The sequence below is a fragment of the Sminthopsis crassicaudata genome, chromosome 2 (genome assembly GCF_048593235.1).
Source record: "Sminthopsis crassicaudata isolate SCR6 chromosome 2, ASM4859323v1, whole genome shotgun sequence".
In the NCBI taxonomy this organism is placed as follows: domain Eukaryota; kingdom Metazoa; phylum Chordata; class Mammalia; order Dasyuromorphia; family Dasyuridae; genus Sminthopsis; species Sminthopsis crassicaudata.
Genome location: NC_133618.1, coordinates 372,093,639 through 372,118,605, shown reverse-complemented (window position 1 = coordinate 372,118,605; position 24,967 = coordinate 372,093,639). Strand labels below are relative to the sequence as shown.

At 35.9% G+C, this 24,967-nt stretch overlaps 1 protein-coding gene across 2 annotated transcripts in view; it reads left to right on the top strand.

Annotated features, from left to right (window-relative positions):
- TECPR2 (tectonin beta-propeller repeat containing 2) overlaps positions 1 to 24,967 on the top strand; it is a 111,669-nt gene that overhangs the window by 73,464 nt on the left and 13,238 nt on the right. For both annotated transcript variants that reach the window (XM_074291209.1, XM_074291210.1), the window contains one exon: positions 5,432 to 5,580. In XM_074291209.1, the coding sequence (XP_074147310.1) occupies positions 5,432 to 5,580 (149 nt within the window). The remainder of the gene's footprint in view (positions 1 to 5,431; positions 5,581 to 24,967) is intronic.

The following is a 24,967-nucleotide window of genomic DNA, read 5'->3' as shown; positions in this document are numbered from 1 at the left end:
AAGGAAAATAATTAGATAATCCATAAGCCCTTCCTTGTGAAGTACACACAGAGAAGTACATAGTTCGGTAGTACTGTAAGAGAGAAGCATGGATAACTCTAATGTATTTTATATAATAAAAGTTGGTAGAGATCTCTTAAGCTATCTACTCTAACTCATATGTAAAAGAAATCTTCTTACCAAATAGTCATTTATCCTTTGCTTGAAGAAGCGCAGGAAGGTGTAGCCTACTACCTCTCAAGACAGCCAGTTCCTTTGAACAATTGTTCCCATTGTTGGGAAGTGTTCTCTGACATCGAGACTAAATTGGTTTCTTTGCAACTTTCAGCCATCAATACTGGTGAGTCCAAACAGAATTAGTTTATTTCCTCCTCCACTTGCAGCCCATTAAATGAGCTTGAAGATATACATAATCTAGACCAAACATACCTACTTCCTTCCATCTATCTCCATGTGACATAGACTCAGGGCTTTTTATCATCCTGGTTGTCCCTTCTGTGCTCATTTGAATTAATGGTTTTCTTAAACTCTAATGCTCATAACTGGACACAGTTGATATCAAGTACACTAATACAGTAAGAGTGACATCTCCTTATTCCTGGAAGTTATGCCCTTGTTAATGCAGCTCAAGATCACATCAAGCTTTTTTGACTGCCATATCACACAGATTATTCATAAGGCATTTGTAATGCACTTAAACCCCAGATCTTTTTTTAGAACAACTGCTGCCTATTATAAGTCCCTTACCTAGTCCTTGTGAAATTGACTTTTTTAGTATACTAGTACAAAAATTTATATTAATCCCTCTTTCATCTTCCATCTTCAATCAACTAACATTTATTAAGCACACATTATTATGTGCCAAACACTGTGCTGGGGATACAAAGTTCAAGGGATACAAAGAATGGTAAAAACAACAACAACAACAAAATAAACCAGTTCCTGCTCTCAAGAAGTTCATAGTCAGGGGCAGCTAGGTGGCGCAGTGGATAGAGCACCAGCCCTGAATTCAGGAGGACCCAAGTTCAGATTTGGTCTCAGACACTTAACACTTCTTAGCTGTGTGACCCTGGGCAAGTCACTTAACCCCAGCCTCAGGGGGAAAAAAAAAAGAATAGTGTGAGATATATATATTTTTTATTTTGCTAAAATCTAGGTAAACTATACCTGTAGTATTTCTCATCTGTAGTATCTAACAGTTCCAGAAACATAGTAGGCATTTAATAAATGTTTATTGATTGACGGAATGTTTTGTGTGCTATACTGGGAAGAAAGTCATTATCAATCAGAATCATGGAAAACTTCATCAGTGAGGTGATACATTCATTGAGAGCTGGAAGTAGTACAATTTTTCAAAAACTTAAGAGGTTATGGAAATAAGTAAAAAATGAGATAAGTTTAGAAAGGTAAACTGGGACCAAGTTAGAGCACCATTATTACCAGGTAGCACTCCTAAAAATTTTTCAACAGAATGACATGACCAGATGAATGTGTAAGAAAGAATATTCAAACAGTGATATGAAGAATGAGTTGAATTAGAAAAAAATGAAGGTAAGAAGATTTCTACAAAGATAGATTATCTGTGTTTGTACTAGAGTAGGGAGTAGTATGACTAGAAAAGAAATTTGGAAAGGTGGAATCAGTGAAGTATGGAATTGCTTAGGTATGAAAAAGAGAAAGAAAAATGAAAGGATATTTCAAAGTTATGAACATTGGACTAAAGCTAAGTTGTACAGTCAAAAAGAGGTAAAGTTAGAAGAACAGATTTAACAGTCTGTCAGTCAACAATCATTTAAATGCATACTAAGTTTTAGGCATAATAAAACATAAAAGTATATTATATTCATAAGGTATTTCAGGGTTCTATATATAAATATATTCAGAATAAATATAAAGAAAATAAATACAAGGTGAAGGCATTAGTAGTGGAAGAATTGGGAAGAATTTCATATAGAAGGTGGTATTAGTGAGAAAGGTTCTGTGAGGCAGATGTGGGGAGTGAGTACTTTCCAGGGATTAGAGATAGTCATTGCAAAAACAGAGAAGTAGGTTATAAAATACCATATGTAAAGAAGAAAGTGAAAGGCAGTTTGGTTGAATGACAGACTGTGAGAGCAGGAATAATGTGAGGAAGTAATGTACATATTTTATAAAAGACATTGCTCTAGAATACTTTGCCTACTAATCTTCCACTAATCCCAACCTCTGAATCTTCAAACCTAAGAAAATTTACCAGAGGATTCTGGGAAGATGGTGGGATAGGTTAGTAAGTGTCAAACTCTTCCTGGATTAACCAGTGTAAAGTGCAAACACCTCTAGACTAGCTTCACAGAAACTGCAAGTGGGGTCCCTTGAGGCTAGCTGTGTTTGATTGGAGCCTCAGCAGGAATCACAGAGACTTTCACCTACCAGACAATATACAGAGTTGGGAGTCTGAATCTGGGAAGACTGAGGGAACCTCTGCTGATTGGGAATGCCAGGCCTGATTTTGCTACAAAGGCGCAGCCGTGGATGAGAAAACCAGCACATTTGATCAGTATAGAAGAAGTGAGGCAGAGATGCTGCTAGCTGTAGGCACTTGCAGAGGGTAGAGCTCTTGGTTTGGGGTTTCTGGCCAGAGGGGAGAGCTGAAGGGAAGCTTGAGGCAATATCCTCCTACCCCATGATTAGAGGTGTTTACACTAATACTTCTCATTAAAGAAAAATAAATGAACTGGCAAAGAAGAAAGAACCCAACCATAGAAACTTGCTATGAGAATAGGGAGAAGATTGGGGTTCATCTTCAGAGGAGGATACTTAAAGAAAAAAAAAAGCTTCTTCTACTCCAAAGAGTAACATTAAATGGCTCCCTGCCCAGAAAGAATTTATAGAAAAACTCAAAAAAGACTTTTAAAATCAAATGAGGAAAAACTAAATAAGAATCATCCAAGAAAAAACTATGAAAGAAAAAAAAGTTTAACTAGAAAAGAATGATACAGAGTCTTAAAGAAGAAAATAATTCTTTAAAAATTAGAATTAGGCAAGGGGAAGCTAATGAAGCTACAAGACACCAAGAAATAACAAAACAAAATATAAAAAATGAAAGAACAGAATGTGAAACGTCTTATAAGGAAAACAACAGATCTGGAAAACAGATCAAGAAGAGAAAATATAAGAGTAATTAGACTACCTAAAAAATTGTGACCAAAAAAAAAAAAGCACCTTGATATAATAGTGCAAGAAATAATCCAAGAACATTGTCCTGGAGTGATAGAACATGAGGGGAAAGTAGAAATTTAAAAAAAAAAAAATCCACTAATCATCATCTCAAAAAGATCTTTTGTGGAAACCACATAGGAATATTATTGCCAAATTTTCAAATCCCCAGATCAAAGAGAAAATTTTGCAAGAAATAAGAAAAAAATAATTCAGATACACTGGAGATACAATTAGAATAGTACAGGATTTATCAGCAGCCACAATAAAAAACTGCAGGTACTGGAATCATATATACTATCAATCAAAAGAACTAGGCATGAGGCTAGAGATATCATATCCATAATACTGAAAGAAAGAAAAAGATCATTCAACGAACTTGCAAATTTTTAGGACTTTTAATGAAACCTGAACTTAGTAGAAAATTCAACATATTAAAAACCACTTTTTATTGGTTCCTATCTTAACTTATTTATCTAATTTTTAAGAATGACATCGGTAATTGGGTAGATCAGAAGAAAGATTGAAGCAGAGTTGAGTATAATCTGACTCTAAAAAGCAAAATGAAAAGTTAAAATTGTGATTTTGTTATTCAAATGAGATGCAGAGGAAAAATAGGCACAGAGGTATCAGAGGGGGAAGGAGGAGTCTTAGTTTTGAAAATCTAACATCAGGAATGGGTTAAATACACAACACTATATACGTACCATGAAGAATATCCAAAATCTATAAAAAGATAAGCAGGGGGAGGGAGATGGAGAAGCAAAGGGTTGGGGAAGAAGGCAAAGAAGGGATCTATGTGTGAAGAGATTAAGTAATAGCAAGGCAAGTTAGGGAGCAGAATTAAAGTAGAAGAGTTAATAGAGATAGGAAAGAAGAGATACAATAAACACTACAATACTACAGAATGAGTAGAATTTATTAGGAAAAAAATATGGCTGATAATCATTGGACTTAGACAAAATCAGGCTTAAAGAAAGTAAAAGAAGTGTAAAGCAGAGAACAGAACAATAAAAAGAAAGCAAAGATGGACACATGAATATAATTTCTTCTTATATCATATATGCTTTCTTAAAATGGAAATTTATTATTATATGCTTTGAATCCTCCCTGATGTTCTGCTGGACACATAACAATGTTCTGTTTTGTTTTGTTTTCCTTCTCTGTCTTTTTTCTCTTCTTTTTTTTTTTTCTTTTTTCTTTTCTTATTTTGGAGGGAAGGTAGGGAAGAGAGATAGAGAGAGGATTCTCTACAGCAATTTAAAAAAAGGAAACATCTATCATTCCATTTCTGTACTTTTGTCCAAGGACCCCTGAGCTTCATTAGAAAGAAAATTCAATAAACTGATTTGCCCAAATTTTTTGACTTAGAATTTTTAGATTCAGAGAATTTAGAAATCATGTAGTTCAGATCCCACACTATTCAGATAAGATCCAGCGCACACACTTTATCTCGTGTCAGTGCATATGTATATACTTTTGTATACCACCACTTAAATATATTTTTCCAAATGGATAAAATCAAAGACAGTAAGTAACTTGCCCAAGATTATATAGGTATAAAAACGTGAAGCTATGACTGAAAACTTGGGTTTCTTCGTTCTAGGCTAGTGCTCTCTTTACTGTTGTGCTTAATGTTTGGTCCCTCTTTGTGCTTAGTGGTGAGCTAGTTCTTTCCTCTTTCCCTGACATTCTTACCTGTCTATGAATGTGCTGCTTAAGTGTGACTTGATGAGAATATAGAATAATCATAGTGATTGTTATTATTATTCTAATTTCTCTAGTACTTTAATTTTTACAGTTATCCCCATTATCTTACAGTATTATCCCCTTTTTTAAAAACTGAAAAAGCAAGTTTATTCAGACTGTGTGAAGTAGGAAATGCATATATTATTCCATTTTAAATGAGGAAGAGAAGTTTATTCAGTGGTTAAGTGCAAGGTCACACATGCAGTCACAGCCAGAGCTCAAACTTGAGTTGAGATCTTCTGATTCTAATACTAGGCTTCATCCCATCCTGTCACGTTGCTTCCCTTGCTAAATGTGTTCCTATCTCATATCCATCAATTGGTATAACTATGTCTATAGCAACAAAAAGATTCCAAAGTATGGCTAGAGTTGAAAACAGAAGCCTTTCCCTTCCTTTGAAGAATACAAGTTTTATGCCACAAGCTGAAGAGTAGTCATTTTAAAAAGAATATAATGTTGACTTTTTAATACTTCTTTCTTTCTTTAGGGGCTATAAAATTAATCAGTTTGTCATGTGGAAACCAACACATCTGGGCCTGTGATTCCAGGGGTGGAGTTTACTTCCGAGTAGGAACCCAGCCTCTAAATCCTAGTTTGATGCTTCCAGCATGGATAACAATTGAGCCACCTGCACAGGTAAATGCCTTTTTAAAGCTAGTAAGGAATTTATGATAATATAAGCATAAATATACATTTAGAGAAATAAATACTTTGTTCTAAATGTCAACAAATAATTTCTCATATTCATTTGTTTAAGCATTTTACACATGTATTGTAATGTTCTGTTGTCTCTTGAAACTGCCTATCACTCTCTGGGAGATCTGCTGTCTCAACTCAATCTCTTGGCCAGATTCTTCTTCCTCCCGAGAGCTGCCAACTCTGGTCCAGAGTAGACTTCTCTATCTCTCCAGGGCGCCCTCTTTTATCCTCCCAGAGAATGGGTATGGGATAACACAAGGGCTTGTGGGAAGATTACTTCTACCAATGAATTTGCTCCTTTTAAACATTAAGCTCCTCCCCAGAAGTTCAAAGGGGTAAAACTCCCTTTAAAGGCCAAAACTAGAGAATTGTTAAGTACCGACTTAGCACTTATTAAGAACCTAATATCTCATTATCTCATTAACACTTAGTAAGAACCTAACAATGTATAACACATATATCAGAGCACTGTATTAGTTGCTAAGGATAAAATTACAAAAACAAAATAATAGTTTCTGTACTAACAGGTGATTTGTTTATGAACACCCCTGTGAAATGATTGGTTTTTACAAATTTTACAACTGAAGCCATTAAGACTCAGAAATTGATTGACATGCTCTCAAGTTCACACTTAATAAGCTTAAGAACTAGGACTTAAATTTCCTCATTCCAAATCTAGTTTCAACTATATCACAGAGTTTCTTATAATCCTTTTGTTATAGGCTTTCAATGTTTTAGTAATAGTTTACAATTTGTAGTTTCTATTTTTATAGTATTTTTGTAATATAAAAAGACACAGGCATTGGCCTATTTCATTCTTGAAATAAAACAATTAGATGAGGTAGGAATTATTTTCCCCATTTTACAGGAGAAGAAATTGAAGCTCAGTGTCTAAGCTCTATGTCTAAGTAGACCTGACTCCTTAAAATAGTGGACTTTCCATTGTATCACATTGTATGTCTAAATGACATGTATTGCAGCATGATGAAGTTTCCTTAATGAGTACCTTAATAATTTGGAATTTGTGATGATCAAAGAGTTTTAGACCCTGAAAGGAATTTAAAGATAAGCTCATGAAAATCCCCTATTTTATTTATTTTATAACATTATATTGTTGCTTTTTTATATCATCACTTTCCAATATCCTCCTACTCCTTTCCCACCACCACCACCATGGAACTTTTCTTTGTTACAAAAAGAAGCAATTAAATAAAAAATGATCAGTGACCATATCTATATTTCATCATTCAATCCCTTGGAATTAAGAGTATGTGATGTTAATTTCCTTTTTGTTATTGTGGTCATTTCATTGTATATCTTGTTCTCTTTGTTCTATGGCAGTTCTGAATCCAGTGAATTGTTTCTTATGGCACTATATGACTATATACAAATATGACTATATTCCATTGCTTTTAGATACCACAGTTTTTTCAGGCATTCCCCATTAGATGAGTATCACTTTCCTTCCAGGCCTTTGCTACCACAAAAAATATCACTGTAAATAATTGTAATTATGAAACTTTTCTCTTTCTTCTTTGACCTGCTTGAGACTGTATGCCTGAGTCAAAGGATGTGAACAATTTGGTCACTCCTCTCCTGTAATTTTAAATTCTTTTTAGAACTGTTGAACTAATTCATGACTCTACTAACAATGTAGTGGCAATCCCGTTGCTCGTTGTGACTTCTTTCTGTGAGTCTCTGGCAAGATTCCAGCCCCTCACTGAGGGCCCGCCTGCTGCCCACCTGGCTTCTCCTTGCTCCCTTGGAGAAGTGATCCCAGGTTACAGAGGTCACCATGTTTTAGCAGCTGTTTGCAAAGGCCCTATGAGGGACCCCAGAGCAGGTGTTAATGGGACCAAAGGAGGCTCAGGGGAAAGAAGGAAGCTGCTGCTAACCTTGAGTTTGTTTTACTCTATTCCTAGAGTCCCCCAAATATTTTCTGAATTTTGTTATCTTTACCCATTTGTTGAGTTGTAAAACCTTAGTTATTTTAATTTTCAGTTTTCTCATTAGTGATTTAAAATGTTTTGTTGATAGTTTTTACTTTTTTTTTTAACATCTAAACATTTCTCACATTCAACCTCTTCTCTCTGTTCAGACCAAAGAAGAGACAGTAGAAATCATAAAAGATAAAATAGACAATTTTAATTGCACAAAATTTTATTTATTTTTATTTTTTTATTTTTCCTTTCTTTTTCTGAGGCTGGGGTTAAGTGACTTGCCCAGGGTCACGCAGCTAGGAAGTGTTAAGTGTCTGAGAACACATTTGAACTCCTGTCCTCTTGAATTCAGGGCTGGTGGTCTATCCACTGCCCCACCTAGCTGCCCCCAATTGCACAAAATTTTAAAAATTTGCCCAAAATCAGTGCAGCTATAATAGGAAACTGCAGTCTGAAGAAAAAGTAGTTCTGTTACATTTCAAAGTCTGAAAATCTAGATATGCAGGGAAATGATACATTTGATTAAGACCAAAAGCCATTCCCTCCAAGGCATAGACAAAGGATATAAATGAAGAATTTAAAAACAGAGACTCTCCCTGATCATCATTATGAAAGATACTTCCTTCTATTATCTTCTAATTTTTCATAGGTAATCAAATATTTAATTTGTATCTATAATTATAATATATATGTGCACATATATATATATATATATATATGTATATATATATATATATACATATATATATATAAAATGATGTTTATATAAGCCTATTTTTTGCCAAATCACCAATTTTTCTACTAGTTCTTTTTTTTTCTGAGTAACATAATGTTACTAGGAAGAGGGAGACAGGGCACTTGCAATTCTTGTGTAAGAGGTAATTCTTGAGCTGAAGAAGGAAGCTAGAGATTCTATGAGTCAGCATTGGTAAAGAAGACATTAAAGACATGGGAAGATGAAATGTCATGTACATATAACCAACTATAAATAGATCAGCTTAGCTAGACAACAAAGTATAGGAATCAGTCAACAGACATGAATTTATTAAGTGTCTAATATATTTCTGTCATTGGGAATACAAATACAAAGAATGAAGTAATTCTACTCTTAAGAAGTAGGGGAAGAGAACAATGACATATGTAAATGTATTCAGAATAAATATAAAGAAAATAAATGCAAAATAATTAAATATAAGCTAGGGAAGGCATTAACAATTGGGGAGATAAGGAAAGCTTACAGTAGGTGGCATGTGCTGCATTTTGAAGAAAAAGATTCTTTGAGATAAATATGAAGTATAGGTGCATTCCAGGCATTGGCAATAGCCACTGGATTGGCACGAGATAGAAGATGAATGGATCATAGAATGTGGAAATAATGAACAGTAAGGTTGAAAAAATAGGTTGGAGCTGGGTTGTGAAGCACTGTAAAAGCTAAAGAAAAGAGTTTGTATTTGATTGTGGAGAGGTAAACACTAGAGTTGATTATATATAGGAATCACATGATCCGAGAAGAGTCACTTTGGCAGCAGAATGGAGTATGGAGAATGGAGAAAAGGAGTTAAGGAGTGGAAAACAAATTAGGATGTTTTACAATACCCTAAAGTGTCAGATGAGGGCCTGAACTAACCAAAATGATGACAATAGTTTGAGTGTATGATAGAATCTAGTGAAAGTTTTTGTTTTTGTTTTCTTTTAAGAATAGGGAACGATATAGGGAACTTTGGCATATTTGAGGGCAGTAGTTGAGATTTCAGTTTGCTTGAGAAGATAATTGAAGATGGGATCAAGATAAATATAAAGATGTTGGGTTTGGTCAGGAGAAAAGGCCATCTCATTATCAGGCTACAGGAAAAAAGAAAAGAGAAAGGGATGATTCAAAGATTTTTGAGCTGAAGAAAATGGGAGGGAAGAGAAGAGGTCTCAGGATGATGGAAGTCCCAGGACAATAAATGTGAGACTGCCTCTATGATTGAATTGGAGCAAAAGAGTAAGATATGGGATTTGAGAATTGGGTGGTTAAGGAGTTTGAGGGAGCATCAACACCATGAAAGTTATAGTCTTTTATATACTAAGGAGTATTTAAGGAGTTGAGAAAAAAAGAAAAACAATGACACAGGTGCCAAATTTGAGAATGATCACAGTAAATAACAGCCAAAGTTTTTAAAATAATGTGGAATAGATTATAGGCACATTATAATTAGGCTATAAATTACCAAGTAAAAGAACCTGTATTTTAGTCTAGAGGGGGAAGGGAGCCACTGTAGCCTTCTTAAGTAAAGGATTGACATGCTCAGATCTGTGCTGTAGAGATTACAAATGTCAAATCCAGCCCTAGACACTTGATACTTATTAGCTATGTGACCCTAAGAAAGGCACTTAACCCCAATTGCCTCTCCAAGAAAAAAGAAAGAAAGAAAGAAAAAGAGAAATAGCCACTGGAGGACTTAGGGAAAGCTTCATGGAGGATGTAACATCTAAGCTAACATTAAGAGGAAGCAAATTCCAAGTATGTAAGGTTTGGCAGAATAAATGTATGAAAAAAGATAATATCAATTTGGCAACTCTGTGAAAGCTGAATCAAAGAGGAGGGACACTGGATATAAGAAGACTAGTAAGGAGACTTCCAATAAGGTAAGGAAAAGATGATGAGAGCAAAAATTAGGATGATTTTGGTCTGAATAGAGAGAAGAGGTTGAATGTGAGAAATGTTTAGATGTTAGAATGGAAAACATTTGGCAATTAATTAGATATGGGAGCTGAGTGAGTGAGGAATTGAGAATGACTCCTGGATGTTTGGAAGAATAGTAGTGTCTTCTTTAAAAATAGGGAAATTAGGGAGAAGAGTAGGTTTAAGCAGAAAGATAATGAGTTTGGTTGGGTCCCTGTTGAGTTTCAGGTGCCTATGGTATGTACAGGTTGAGGTCTCAGGATGATGGAAGTCCCAGGATAATAAATGTGAGACATAGATGACAGTCCTATGAAGGATAATGAGAAGGATCAGCTAGAGATAACCACAAATCCAGAGAGGAAAAAATATTTTAAAAGAGGGGTGGATAATAGTGTCACATGCTGCAGAGAGGTCAAAAATGATAAGAACTTTTTAAAAAGTTATTATCAATAACTTTATCAAAGAGGCTATTGATAACTTTGGAGAAAGAAGTTTTTGTTGAATGAGGTCAGAAACTCTGTTGCAAAGACTAAAGAACTGAGAGAAGAGCAAGTGCAGGCAATGAATATGATCAGCTTTCTTCCTGGAGTTTGTCTTTGGAAAAAGAGAAGTAAGATGACAGCTTAAGGAAATAAAAAAACCAAATGGTTCTTTTTTAAAAAGATGATGGAAGACCTAAGTATGGCCGTAAGAAACTGTAGGGAGAAGCAAATGAATTGAGAACGTCATAAGAGTATAATCAAAGTATCTGAGAAGGTGTGATAGGATCAAGACACAAGTTGAGTAGTTTGCCTTTCCAAGATGGGCCTTCTCATCTTCTGAGAATGAAGGAAAGAATGGGAAATGATTTTCAGATGATTGAGTAGCATTGGAGAGTGGAGGAAGCTCCATAATTGTTCTTTTTTTTTTTTTTTTTTTTCCAATGAAATATGTAATTGGTGTAGTGAGGTGGTATGAGTGGCTCTGAAAGAGAAGGTTTGGAATATTTGCTTGCAATAGGGAGAGTACAATGAAATTCTCTAACATTAATTTGTAGTGGTTGCCCGACTTTCTCAAGTGGCATTCTGCAATATGAAGGTAGGAATATAGAAGGCAGGTAATGGGATGGTTCTAGAGTTGGAATTTGGAAAGAAATTACTGGTGGCAGGACAGTAGAGTAAGAGATCCAAGGATGAAGAACAGTATAAAATTGAACTGGCAATTAAAAGATCAGGATTTTGAAGGGAGCAAAGTGAAACCGAAGCAGGAATAATGACTTGGGAAAGCAGGGAGGGATAGAAGACGAGAGAGAACAATAAGCACAGAAGATGGATCTAGGAGGAATGAGTAACCAAGGAGAGAGAGAAGGACAGGAAGATATAATGAAATAGAAATCATGGAAGTGGAAAGAGTACATGATTGATAATGATGAGAACAAGATCATCATGTGGCTGAGATAGAGTAAAAAAAAAAAGAAGATTCTAGCAGTAGAGGTAGCTGAAGAACTGGTGACAGATGTTTTTGATTATCTAAATTGAAGTCCTTAAAAATAAAAGCAGGGGTTAAGATAGAAAAAAAGACAAAAAGGGACAGGAGATAAAACACCAAGATCTTGATAAGGGAACATATTTGCATAGAAGCTTAGAGAGGTAGTCTCAGGATCATAGAAAGAGGGTTTAGAAGGGACCTCAAAGGTCCTCTAATCCAACCCTTTCATTTTAAAAAGGAAGAAATTGAAACAGGGAAGCGAAGTGACTTGCTCAAAGTCACACAGAAAGTGTTAGAGATGGGATTTGGATGCACATCCTCCAATTCCTACATTCTTTCCACCAAATCATACTGCAGGAAGAAAAAATAGATAAAGACTGTGCCAAAGTAATTGTGGTAACTTTCTGATCTTTCTTGGCAAAATGGCTCTGTTCTTTCCTACTCTAAAAGTTAACTCCATTCAACATCCTCTTATGAGAAAGCATGGAGAGGGTATAAAGATGTAAAAGGATGGAAGGAGTGACCATATTGCCAAAATAATTTGGTATTTGTATTGAATTATTTGAATTTCTAAATTTCCAGGACCAACAAAGCCCTATAAGGAGTTCCCAGAAAATGATGAAGGTAGATGCTTGAAAACGGAGAGAACACTTCTCTGACCAACTGTGCTTGATCCTAAATGATCCCAAAACAGGAGATTTTTCTTTACATGGAGGGTTTTACATATGAATATTTTAAGAATTATATTCAAGATTAAGATATAATCTTGATTTAAAAATAAATTGTCAACCTCCAATAAGTATGATTGATGTTAAATGGAAAGCACTTGATAAGTTTATTTTCATTAAGTATACAAAAAAGAAAGAAAAAGAATTCATAAAAATAAATTTTCTTCAATATTTTTTAGAATTTGTCAGAAGAAATTGCTTACCCCAGTGATGTATTGAGTTTAGGTGCCTTTTTAAAGAATTATCTTACACAATGATTGACAATGGTTAGAGGAGGGCCTGGAAGTAGTAATAAGGAACAAGAGTATGCTTCCTTTCTATTCTTGACTCAGTCAGTCAAGTTCTGAGTATACATAGAAAGGCAAAAGTATGGTTTCGGGCCTCAAGAAGCTCATATTCTAATAGGAGAAACAACCTGCAAGTATCTATGAATATACAAGATCTACCAATGTAAATGGAAGATCTCTTAGAGGTCAACACTTATTAAGTGCCTACTGTGTGTTGGGCATTGTGCTAAACTCTTTAAGAGTCAAAAGGAGTCAAAATACAATCCTTACCCTAAAAGAGCTGACAATCTAAAGCAAACAAATATGTACAACATGCTATATACAGAATAAATAGAAAATAATTAACAGAGGAGAACCATCCAATTTAAAGGAGCCAAGATCAGTAGACAGATGGGGGGGAACCCTAAGAGACATATAGTTAGAGTGTGTCATCTTGAGGAAGATCCAGCAAAGGAAGCATAGGAGTTCTCTCAGAAAGGTAGGAGAACCAGGATAGAGCAGTATCTTGACAAACTAGAGAGAAGAGAATTATCAAGGAGGAGAAAGTAATCAATAATATCAAAGACTGCAGAGAGGTCAAGGAGAATGAAGGTTAAGAAAAGATCATTGAATATGGCAATCAAGAGATGATTAATAATTTTGGAGAAAGCAGTTTCAGTGAAATTATAACATCAGATGTCAGATTGTAAATGGTTGAGAAAGTAAAGAAACCAATTATAGATAGCCTTTTCTAGGAATTTAGCTACAGAGAACAGAGGAGACATAAGGCCATATTCGTGAAGTTAGTATTATCAACTGAGAGTTTGAGTATGGGGGAGACATTACCATGTTTTTAGATGGTAGGAGTTGAACCAGTAGACTAAGAGAAATTGAAAATAAGTGATAGAGTGGGAATGACAAGAGGAACAGGATGGAATAGGATCACTTGGCATGGAGATGGAGCCAGCTCTTCATGTGAGATGAGTGAAGAAGGAGAGTCAGCAGGCACCCGAGTGATTTAAAAAAAAAAAAAAAAAGTTGCCTTGTGTTAGCATAGATGGGATTTGCTGCTTTGGGTAAGATGAAAGATACTTAGTTTAGCCCTTTGCTGCCTTCACTTAGACATGCTCTGCTTAGGAGGAGATGGAAAGGTACAGATAGTGTGGTCAGAGGAAGGCCTGGTTTCTGTTCTACCTGAGGAGGCCAGAGATGAAGCAGTAGCAGAAAGTAGTGACCATCCTGTAATGTGGAAAATTACTTAGGGGCAGATGAAAGCTGTTGAGCTTGCATCCCCTTGCTGCCTTCCCTTAGGAGACACTGTACCCTGAAGGAAATGGAAAGTACAGATATTTTCAGAGGAAGTTACTCTTGCTAAAGGTCATACTTTGTGGGACTTTTACCAAGTAGCAGGCCAATTCAGAAGCCAAGCATTCAAGCATCTGGAAGCATAGAAGAGAGATAGACACAGACTCTATAGCATTAGAAAGACATTCCTAAACCTCAGTACAGCCATCTGGGGACTTGAATTACCTATAGGAACGAGCCCATTGCTTATCCTATATGTCTCCTCATAAAATTTTGAAGTTTCAGAGGCTGCAAAGGATAATCGTTTCAGTAGATTGCTGCTAGTCTTAGTTAACCATTAGTCTGCTGGGAAGTTCTGCATTTTTAGAGTAACTGAATGGCTTGAATCTTTTTTGGTCTTGTTTTCCTATCTAGGATCTTTTACTTCAGGCTTATATGTGAGTTTCAAGGTTAGAACTGAGCTGCCCACTCCTCCAAGTTATCCTCTGTTCTTAGACTCAGATCCACACAACTAAGTTTTTGGAACTTGTTCCTTGCTCTGTACTTAACTAGGGTCTCTTCATTCTCAGTTGTTCCTGTCTGTCTTGGAAGTGTGACCTAAAACTAGGTAATAAGCAGTAGAGCTGTTAGCTAATAACCAGTTCTTGTTGTCAGTGCTTGCTGAGGGGAAAGACCCCCAAGATTTTTTTCTGCTCTTCTGTTTTTAGCTCTAGTCATCAATCCCTGGGTTCTAAAAGACTTCTGGGCAGCTTCTCTTCCACTGTCCATAGACCTCTTATCTTCCTAAGTTGCCTGGACTGGAAAATTATTCACTGTGATTTTTTTTCTTGGCTTTCGCAATCAGATTTCAATATGGTATGTTTTCTAGGTTGTGGTGGAGAAGGTGTGTTGGGTAAGCTGAGCAAAAATGCTAATTCTCAGCCATCTTGACTCTACTTCTTGCACAAAACAGTAAATAGAATGCTAAATTTAGAGTCAGGAGACCTACTTCAGATACCTATTGGCTATAAGATTTGTTGTTGGTCAGTCATTTCAATTATGTGTGACACTTTGTGACCCCATTTGGGATTTTCTTGGCAAAGATATTAAAGTAGTTTGCCATTTCCTTCTCTAGCTCTTTTTTTTTTTTTTTTTTTTTTTTAAACAGATGAAGCACTGAGGCAAATATGGTGAAGAAGTGACTTCCCCGGAGTCACACAATAAGTGTCTGAGGCCAGATTTGAACTCAGGGAGTTCATGGGTTTTCCTGACTCCAGGCTCAGAGCTCTATCTAGCTGACCTATAAGATTAGCAAGTCACTTAGCCATTCAGAGTCTCATTTTCCTCATCTCTAAATGTCAATATTAATACTTTCACCATCTGCTTTACCTCAGAGTTTTGAGGAAAATGCTGGGGAATGCTTTGCAAATTTTCAAATGTAAGTTTTATTAAGTAATTTACTGCCTACTTTGAGGTATATATTTGGAAGCAATAAACTCTATTCCTTTAAAAACATTAAAAATATGATTCAGGCCTTTTATGAATTACCTTGGTCAACTTTGTGCACTTTCCCCCCTTCCCATTCACTTTTTATTATTTATTCCATTAATTATGGAAATCTCAGAATTAGAAGGGACCTCAGGGATCATCTAGTCCCACCTGTTATTAGAATAGAAAATTCCTTTATAACATCTAGAGGTAATACAAGCTAAAACCTGAAGATTCCTGGTGATTAGGGCCAACTGTTGATTTCCCAGTAATTTCCCAAGTTTCAAGGTGAGAATGTTGTTGAAATCAGGTACTTTATAAGTGGATTTTACTATGGTAATTTTGTTGCCTTTCTCCCTCTCAAATTGTCCTTTCCTTCTATATTATAACAGAGGGATAAAAGCATTGTTGTGGGAATCAAAAGATCCAAGATTAAATTTCAGTTATGCTATTTAACTATTCCTATAACTTTAAGCAAGACCCTTCACTTCTCTCAACTTCAGTTTCTTCATTTGTAAAATGAGTGTATTGGGGTTTATATGATCTCTACAGTATTGTTCAGCTCTTGATATTTTTATTCTAATTTTAATGGTTTTTACAAGCATTAGTCAGTCAATAGACATATACTTAGAACTTCATATAGATAGTGTGCTAAATGCTGGAAATTAAAAGAAAGGCAAGAGATAGTTTATGTTCTCAAGAAGCTTATAGCCTAATGAGAGACATCTAACAAGTAACCACTTGTAAACAAGGTATAGACAAGATAAAGTGGAGGCAATCAGCAGACGGAAGGTATTAACATAAAGGGGATTAGTGATGAGGAGTAAACTGAGGTTCTAAACAGAGATGGGTCAGTTCCTTTTCTCTCTCTCCTTCCTTCCCCAAAGTAACCAAGGGTGGGTCGGCAGCAGAAGAATTTGCTACTTAATGCTGTATGGAAACAAAGTCTTTATTGATAGTAAAGGGATAGACAGGCAGGAAGACCCAAAATGCCTGAAAAGGGGGATGTCAGTTGATGGGCATTTGGCTGGTATACACCAAATGCAAAGATTTCATTTTTCAGCCTTACTTATATACATACATGATGACTAGAGTCATCAAAACAATGTTTGCACAGAGATGTTATCAAGAGGTTCCAGAGATATTTGTCAATAATACAAGAATTCTCTGTTGTAAATAAGACAAAAATTTTCTATTGTTATCTCCTTCAGTCTCTCCCAAAAAAGGAATTTCCTGTTGGTATTTTTGATCTTAAGCTATCTCCTTTCCAAATCTCATCATTAGGAAAGACTTCTTTTTAGAGGATGACATTTAATCTGTGATATAAAGGAAAGCAGGAAAGCTAGGAAGCAGAGATGAGGAAGGAGAAAATTCTGGGGGTTTCTTTGATCATAACTGTCACAGTTTTAAACTTTTAGACCTTATTATTCTCTTCTGTTATTAATAATCAAAACTATTCAACCATGGCACATTGGGAAGAAGCTTGTTTTTCATTCATTTCCCTTCATGAATTATATTGAGATGTTTTCAAAATCTACATGGTTTCTTAACATAATTTTGCCCATCTATTCTACCTTTCAAGAATGATTTAACAGTGCTTGAAATTTTTTGGGTTTTGTTGCTATGGTAAATATGTTTCTAAATGAATACATACAATTAAATAGCTTGTTTTATCATGGGATGTTTGTTCAAGAATTCTCATTGTGAGATTGTTGCAGAGCCCATGAAGTTGCTGGGTGCAGAGTTGCTATACAACAGGCATGTAAATGATCAGTACTTGAACCAAAAATGCTTAAAATGAAGAGTGATGGGAATTGAAGTTTATACAAGGGTTTGTGGAATCCTCAAGTTCTGAACTTTGTAAAGCTTATAATACAGAATGTATATGACAATATGATAACAGAATCATGTATTCTCACTAAACTCAACAGCAGAGAAAGAGGTACAGGATTCAATTCAACAGATTTTATTTTAGGTGCCTAGCATATTTATGAACAGTAGATTCAATACTGTGCATAGAGAGTACTAGCAAGAATGACAAAGAATAGAAGATTTTATTTCACAAAAATTATGGCAAGCTAGAAGAATTTTTTAGTGACCTGCATAATATGTTTAATATTTGTCATTCTGTCAAAATGATTATGACCTAAATATTAAGCAGTGGTGAAAATTCGCATTTTTAAGCACCTATTATGTGCAGAACATTATGCTATATATTAAAGGAGACATAAATTTTAGATAAGATGATGTATAATTAAAGATTATAATCTGTGAGGGAGATGAGATCATATATTGAAAATAAATCACAATATTACTTGCTTTGTGAAGTCCAAGGAAGATTGTTGCTGACTGCAGTTTTCAGAGAAGACTTCATGAAAGAGATGGCATTTGGAAGATGGAATCAAGTTGGCAGAATAAGTTCAGCATTCTTATCAAGCTTGTTCTATAGCCCTCCCATAACAACTTTTTTTCCAACCTAGAGTAATTTAGGAAGACAAAGAGGTCTGCAGACACTGGAATAGGAGCTGGGACTCTATGCAGTGGAAGTTTCACCAGTTGTGGGACTTGGAAGAGGTAGTAACGGGCAGTATCAGGAGTACCCAGTTATGGTAAGGAATTGAACATCTGATGATAGAGATTCCAGAAGACCCCTGTGCTACAACTGAGTACAGGATTGAAGGCCATTTGATAGTTCTGGTGCCCATTATTAAGTTCAGGTTGCAGTTCTGGGGCAGAATTTAGCAGTTGCTTTTGTGAGAGAACAAGAGTTCCTACATGGGTTAGAAGCAAAGTATAGACCAGATGGGCAGTGACCAAACTTTTCTCCAGATCACACTACATTGGAAGTACTGAAAGTGAGCTGTAGAACCCACTGACTATGAAAGTATACTCCACAGATCGTTGTATACTTCAACAACAATACTATATGATGATCAATTCTGATGGATGTGGCCATTTTCAACAATGAGATGAACCAAATCCAACAGAGCAGTAATGAAATGAACCAGCTACACACAGCAAAAGAACTCTAGGAGATGACTATGAATCACTACATAGAATTCTCAATCCCTCTAATTTTGTCCGCCTGTATTTTTGATTTCCTTCATAGGCTAATTGTACATTATTTCAAAGTCCAATTCTTTTTGTACAGCAAAACAACTGTTTGGACATGTATACATATATTGTATATTGTATTTAATTTATACTTTAACATATTAATATAATAATAATTATAAATTAACATTTAACTTGTATTGGTCAACCTGCCATCTTGGGGGGTGGGGAGAGGAGGGGAAAAATTAGAACAAAAGGTTTGGCAGTTGTCAATGTTGTAAAATTGCCCATGCATATATCTGGTAAATAAAAACTATTAAAATTTAAAAAAAAAAAAAGTATACTCCACATATATTTAGATATATAGAGCCCAACTCTAATCTAAAGTTCAAAGTCAAGAAATAGACCAGAAATATGAGCAAACAACAAAAACAAAATAGTAATGGTGATAGGGAAATTCAAAACATAAACTAAGAAGAAAACAGCTACTTGGAAGATGGCAGAGTAGGTTGATAAATTTCAAGCTTTCCAAATTTCTCTTACAAATAGAACAAATTTACACTTCAGGGCAAACAGACTGCTGAAAAATCAAGAAAACTTGGGGTCCTCCTAAGACAACCAAAGATCTGAAGAAAGCCCCCAGGTGGTATGAATCCAGTTCCACAAAAACACCAAGTGAGGACTCCTGAAACTAGGTGAGCTTGGCTGGAGCCTCAGCAGGAGCCAAAGAATATTTCACATAGAGGCATGAGGAGTTTGGTGGGGAGGGAGTCTAAGTCCAGGAATACTGAGGGAACCTCTTGATTAGGAATGGCAGAACCAGCTGTGCTGCAGAGGTACAGTCATGGGTGAGAAGGAACCAGCACACCCAGTGATTACAGAAGCAGTGGGGCAAGGATGCTGCTGACTGCAGGCACTTCTAGGAGGGTGGAGCTTTTGGTTTGGGATTCCAGGTCATCGGGAAAAGCTGAAATGAAGCTAGAGACCCCTCCTCATCCCACAATTGGAGGAGCTTACACTATTATTTTTAAAAATTATTTTTTAAAAAACCAGTAAAGAAGAAAGGATCCAACCATAGCAACTAATACTATACATAGTACTATGGGAACAAGGAAGACTGGGATTCATCTTCGAGGAGGACACTGAATTTAAAAAAAAAAAAAAAAAGCTGCTTCTACTCCAAAGAATAACATGAAGAAGCTCTCTGTCCAAAGAGAATTTATGGAAGAGCACAAAAAAGAATTTAAAAGTCAAATGAGTCACATGGAGCTCCCCTGCAAACCCTTTAGGATTCAGCACAAGGATACAAAGTTAAATCAGGTCTAGTGGTGGCGAAAGTCCCCTGTAAATGAATTTACAGGCCCGAAAACCTAGATTGATAGAGGTTTATTGCAGGGTTTGGAAGCAATGTTAAAGTCTGGTTAGTAAAAGCGTTAGATAGAGGAAGAAATACACCAGCCTGAGGTGGCAGGACAGAGAATCTCTGATCCTAGGCATATTGCTGGCATCTTTCAACTCTCCAACAAGGGATGATTCCAACTTGGCTTTTTTATCTGCTTGAAGAAGCATCTGGGTGGAGCCCCAGGTTGATTCCTCAATGGCCAGAACCCACCAGGTGGGGGTTGGGTTATCTGAGCAGATCTTTAGAATGGGGCCTGAAAACCCAAGCTAACTCAGATCCTGTGGGGGCTGGGTACAGCCCAAAACTGGCTTGACCAGATCTTGAAAATCAAAGATCAGTCCCAAAGAAGTTGGAAATCAGGAAAGGAATCTTAAAGGGGGCTACACCCGCATCACTAGCACCCAAACAAGTAGTATAGTCAATTCATATATTTCCATTGGATTAAAAACTGGAAAGAAACTTAGAGGCTATACTAGTCCAACTTCCTAATTGTACAGAGAGAAGGAAGCCAAGGTGACACAGAGATTGTGATTTTCCTAAGGTCTCATATGCCTTTGCATTTTCAGATACTCTAAATTCCCTTTTGATTTCTGCTTCCTTCTTGATAACATCTGCCCTTTGCTTACCTCCTTGAATCCCTTTACTCAAAGAAAAATTAGTTAAAAGAAAAAGTTGTGGGCAGTAATGGAAGGGAGCTGATCTGGTGAAATACTTAATTTCCCCATGGTAAAAATAGTTTCTCATTTGTCATTGCTGTTTGTTCATGACATTTACAGGAATAACTAGCCAAAACACAGAGTAACAGCTGCAGCTAGGAGAGGAGAGCAAGGGAGGGGGAAAAAAGCACATGAAGCTGAGTGATGGGAGTGTGAGATTGTTATGTTCAATTAAGCCAGAGGAGAAAAAAGTAAAGTGCAGTTAAGAATGAATGAGATACATTTTTTCCTTTTTGATTTGATTTTTCTTGTGCAACAAGATAATTGTATAAATATATATGCATAAAAAACACCAAAGAATTTAGATATGTAGTCATTTATTGCATGTGTTTTATATTAATATTGATTTATTGTTTATAGTACCTTTTAGCAAAATGTAGTTTCCTTATCGATCTCTTTCAATGAATTCTATTTTTGTTCTTAATTTGATGATGATTGTTACTCTTGCCTTTTTCCCCTTTAGCTGAAGTATAATAAATTTTGTTCCAGCTCCTTAAAAAAAATGAATGAGATATAGATTGTTTAAAAGTGTTTTGGCTCTATATGATTTAGTGTTAATAATGTCAAAACAGTTTTGCATCTTAATATATTGATTTTCTTCTATTAGTAGCAATTTCTTTGCCTCCTTTTTCTGCCATAAACCTTCCCTGAAAACAGCAATTAAGGTCTTTCCCAAATGTGAACACCATTCTTATTTAGCTTCTTCCTCTTCCCCCATGATCTGGGTTCATCCCAGTGGAGGTATCTTGAGCTGAGCCTAGGCTTAGACAGGTTTTTTAAAATGCTAATTGACTATTAAGTGCAAGATACTAGGCTACAAACATAAATACAAAATGTTCCCTGAGCTGAAGGAGCATATAATCTATTTGGGACTAAGAGGGAGAGTCAATGTTACACTGGAAAGAGTACAAGCATATAAATCAGATGGTCAAGGTTCAAATCCCACCTCTTATAACATAATGACTAACAAGTCAGTCTCAGTTTCCTCATCTATAAAATTAGAAGAGTAGGCTCTAAATAGATGATTGTATGGCTAGAGTTAAGTTCCGGGTTTTTCATTTGCTGTGTGACTGGACAAATGACTTCATGTTTTACTCCTCCTGTCTAAAAATGGGATAGTTATACTATCCATCTTGTGAGAATTTACTAAGATAATATAAGCATAGTACATTATGAACTGTGCTATGTTCTATAAGGCAAGTCAGCAAATATCTTCCTTCAAGACTTAACTCAGATGCCACTTCATTTATGTGGCCTTTTCTGATATACTCACCTCTGATAGGGTAACAACAAGGGGAATTTTCACAATAGTTCAAGCACAGCTGTTGCTGTAGTATACTAGTAAGAAGGTATATAGCTTCTAGGACCTGATGCAGAAGGAGCAGATTGGAAACTTGTTCTTTGGAGGGAGAAGAATAGTATGAGCAGATAAGGATGAGCTTAGTTGTGCCAGAAACAAGTTCCATGATGGATTGTCAAGGAGAGGTTGGAATAATAGCCATCTTTCTATCTCCTGTTTGTTCACATAACAGGTTGAACAGTTGTGTTCAAGTGACAACTCCTAAAGTGCCCCTTGCTTTGGAGGCCGCTAACCTAGGACACCGAGAAGTTTAGCAATTTACCCAAACTCTCACAGTCAATGTTTCAGAAGGTAGGACTTAAAATCTAGGTCCTGCTAGCTTCTAGGCTGGGCTCCCCGTTGTCTCTTCCAGGTTCTTCCCTTACCTCCATCAGTCAATAATCTATCTACCTTTGAAGTTCCTGCTATTCTGTCTATCATCTAATCAAAATCCTAGTAGCTGCTATCTACAGACTCCCAGGTCACTTCCCTTCCTTCTTCAATGAGTTTGGCACATGGCTCACAATTTTGCTCTTCTCTCTGAGTCCTGCCCTTTTACTAGGAGACTTAAACATACATCTTGGACTCTGCCTCAAACATTGTAACTATTCGATTTCTCAATCTATTCACTTTCCTATTTCCACCTCAGCCACACACAAAGATAGCCAGACCCATAATCTTGCTCTCACCTAAAAATGTCCTACTTCCATGTTCAAGAGTTCTGAAATCCTCTTATTTGACCACAGAGCCATTGTTTGTTCACCTCTCCCTCTGCTTTTCCTTACAAACCCCTGTTTTGTCCACCGTGTGCTCTCCAACCCCATGAACCCTCAGTTTTCTCTCAGACCATCTCCCCTGTCTTAGCCACCCTCTTCTCTCTTCCCCATCTTGACCCTTTAATGAACCTTTTCTTTTTCTTTTTGGTGCTCAATATGTTTTTATTGAATTAAATCAGAAACATAGTCTCTTTCCAGCTTTCTACTGATCAAAGATGTGGACCTTTTGGAGCAGAAAGTGATGTCTTAGAACTCCAGAGGAAAAGGGAAGCCAGGAATATCATAAGCAATTAAAAATCAAAGAATTTAAGTTCTCTGCTAGAAAAATAACAATCCGAGGCTTTTGAAAGTGAATTAAGCTCCAAGAAAAAGTATACATTTATTTGATAAATGCTGTTGGTGTAAATACTTGAATATACAAAGATCACTCTATCAAAAAGTATTAGTACCATGCTGCTAATAAATACTACACTTCACTTGGTGTACCTTTTCAACTCTACACTGTCTTCTTATTTGCTGCTACTCTTGTCATATCAGTGATTATATCCAGACAAGCTCAGTCTTGGATCATTCTCACAATTCATCACCTTCACTCTTGTACATATGCTGCTGAAAGAAGGTGAATTTAGCACATAGTAAGTGCTTAATAAATGTTTATTGAATAATTTTATTCATATATATGCAACAAAGTCTAGATTATCTGAAGCCATGAAAACCACAAAATAAAATATATTCATAGTCCACTTGACAAGATCACCACCTAGTTTTTGTTTTTTTCTTACTTTTAATACTTATTATTTTTCCATTGGTATTATTTTAGCTTCAGCTTTCTTTTATCAAAGTAGCAATAATAAATATTTATTAAGTTCCTACTATATATAAGGAACTAGAGTCACTAGAGACAAAAGACAAAAATGAAACAGCCCCAGCTCTCATGAAGCTTACATTGTGGAGAAAAACAATATATATCCATAAAAATATATGCAGAATAAATACAAGATAATTTTAGTGTAGAGGGAGGCATTAGCAGTTGTGGGGAAAAGAAAAGACCTTTTGGTATTTGTGCTGAACTTTGAATGAAACCAGGGTTTTGAAGAGGCAGAGGTAAGGAGTGAGTGCATGTCAGGTGTGAAAGACAAGTTCTGTGAAAGCATGGAAACAGAAACATAACTAATAAATGGCAGACCTAGAATTTCAATCTCAGTCTTCAAATTTTATATCAGGTTTCTTTTTTCTAGGTAGCTTCCCTGTTGTGAGAGAAAATTATTCTTGGCAAATTTGCCACTTGAATAGATCATCTTTCAGTTTACCTCAACTAATATTAAAGGCCAACTTTTTGCAGATTATTACCCACCTAAATCAGAAACATTCTGTTAAGAAACATCTGTCATACACATGTCTTTGCTACTGTTATCTATAATGAACAACATTTTGACTACACATTCTTCATAATAGTTTATGTGCTGTTGTTGTAAGTTTTGATTTTCTTATTAGGAAAATTGAGGGGGGAGGCCAGGTAGATTCCAATTCATATTCATAGGGTGATTGTGCTAGTCTGAGCCATCAGAGTGATAACTGTGTCAGTCCAGTCAGACTGAAGGTTTGAGTCTGAATGTAGGAAAGGGGCTAGCTACATATGCAATTGATTGAAACTTTTTAACATGAATCATGAACTCTTATTAACTCTCAGATAAGTTCCAAACATTGGAATACATTCAGAAGTGTTTGCTTCTGATAGAAATGTATAGTCTTCCATTAAGTTTTATAATATTCAAGTGAAGCTGTTTGCTGATAGGAAATTTAGAGTTAGAATTTTGTCTACTGCCATTGAGATTTTTCTCCAACTTTGAGCAAGCTTGAGGACTTGGACTATCCATAAGAAGGTGGTACAGTGGGCTAAGAATTTATAGATTTTTAGCTTCTAGCAACAAACATCAAAAAAAAAAACCAAACACTACAATCTGAACCAGTGAGATGTTAGCATTACAAAGTAAAGAATTATAATTTTCTAATCATAGGCAGCCATCATAGAATTTTTGAATGGGGTTTTCAAATGTAGCCCTGTTCTGCATTACAAATAAACCAGTCAAGGTATAAAGCTCTATCAGTCAGATTACAAAAGTATAGCCTCTCATTTAAGGCAAGATGGGCATTACATTAGGCACCATTTCCTGAGAGGTAGAAGGGTCTTATCTA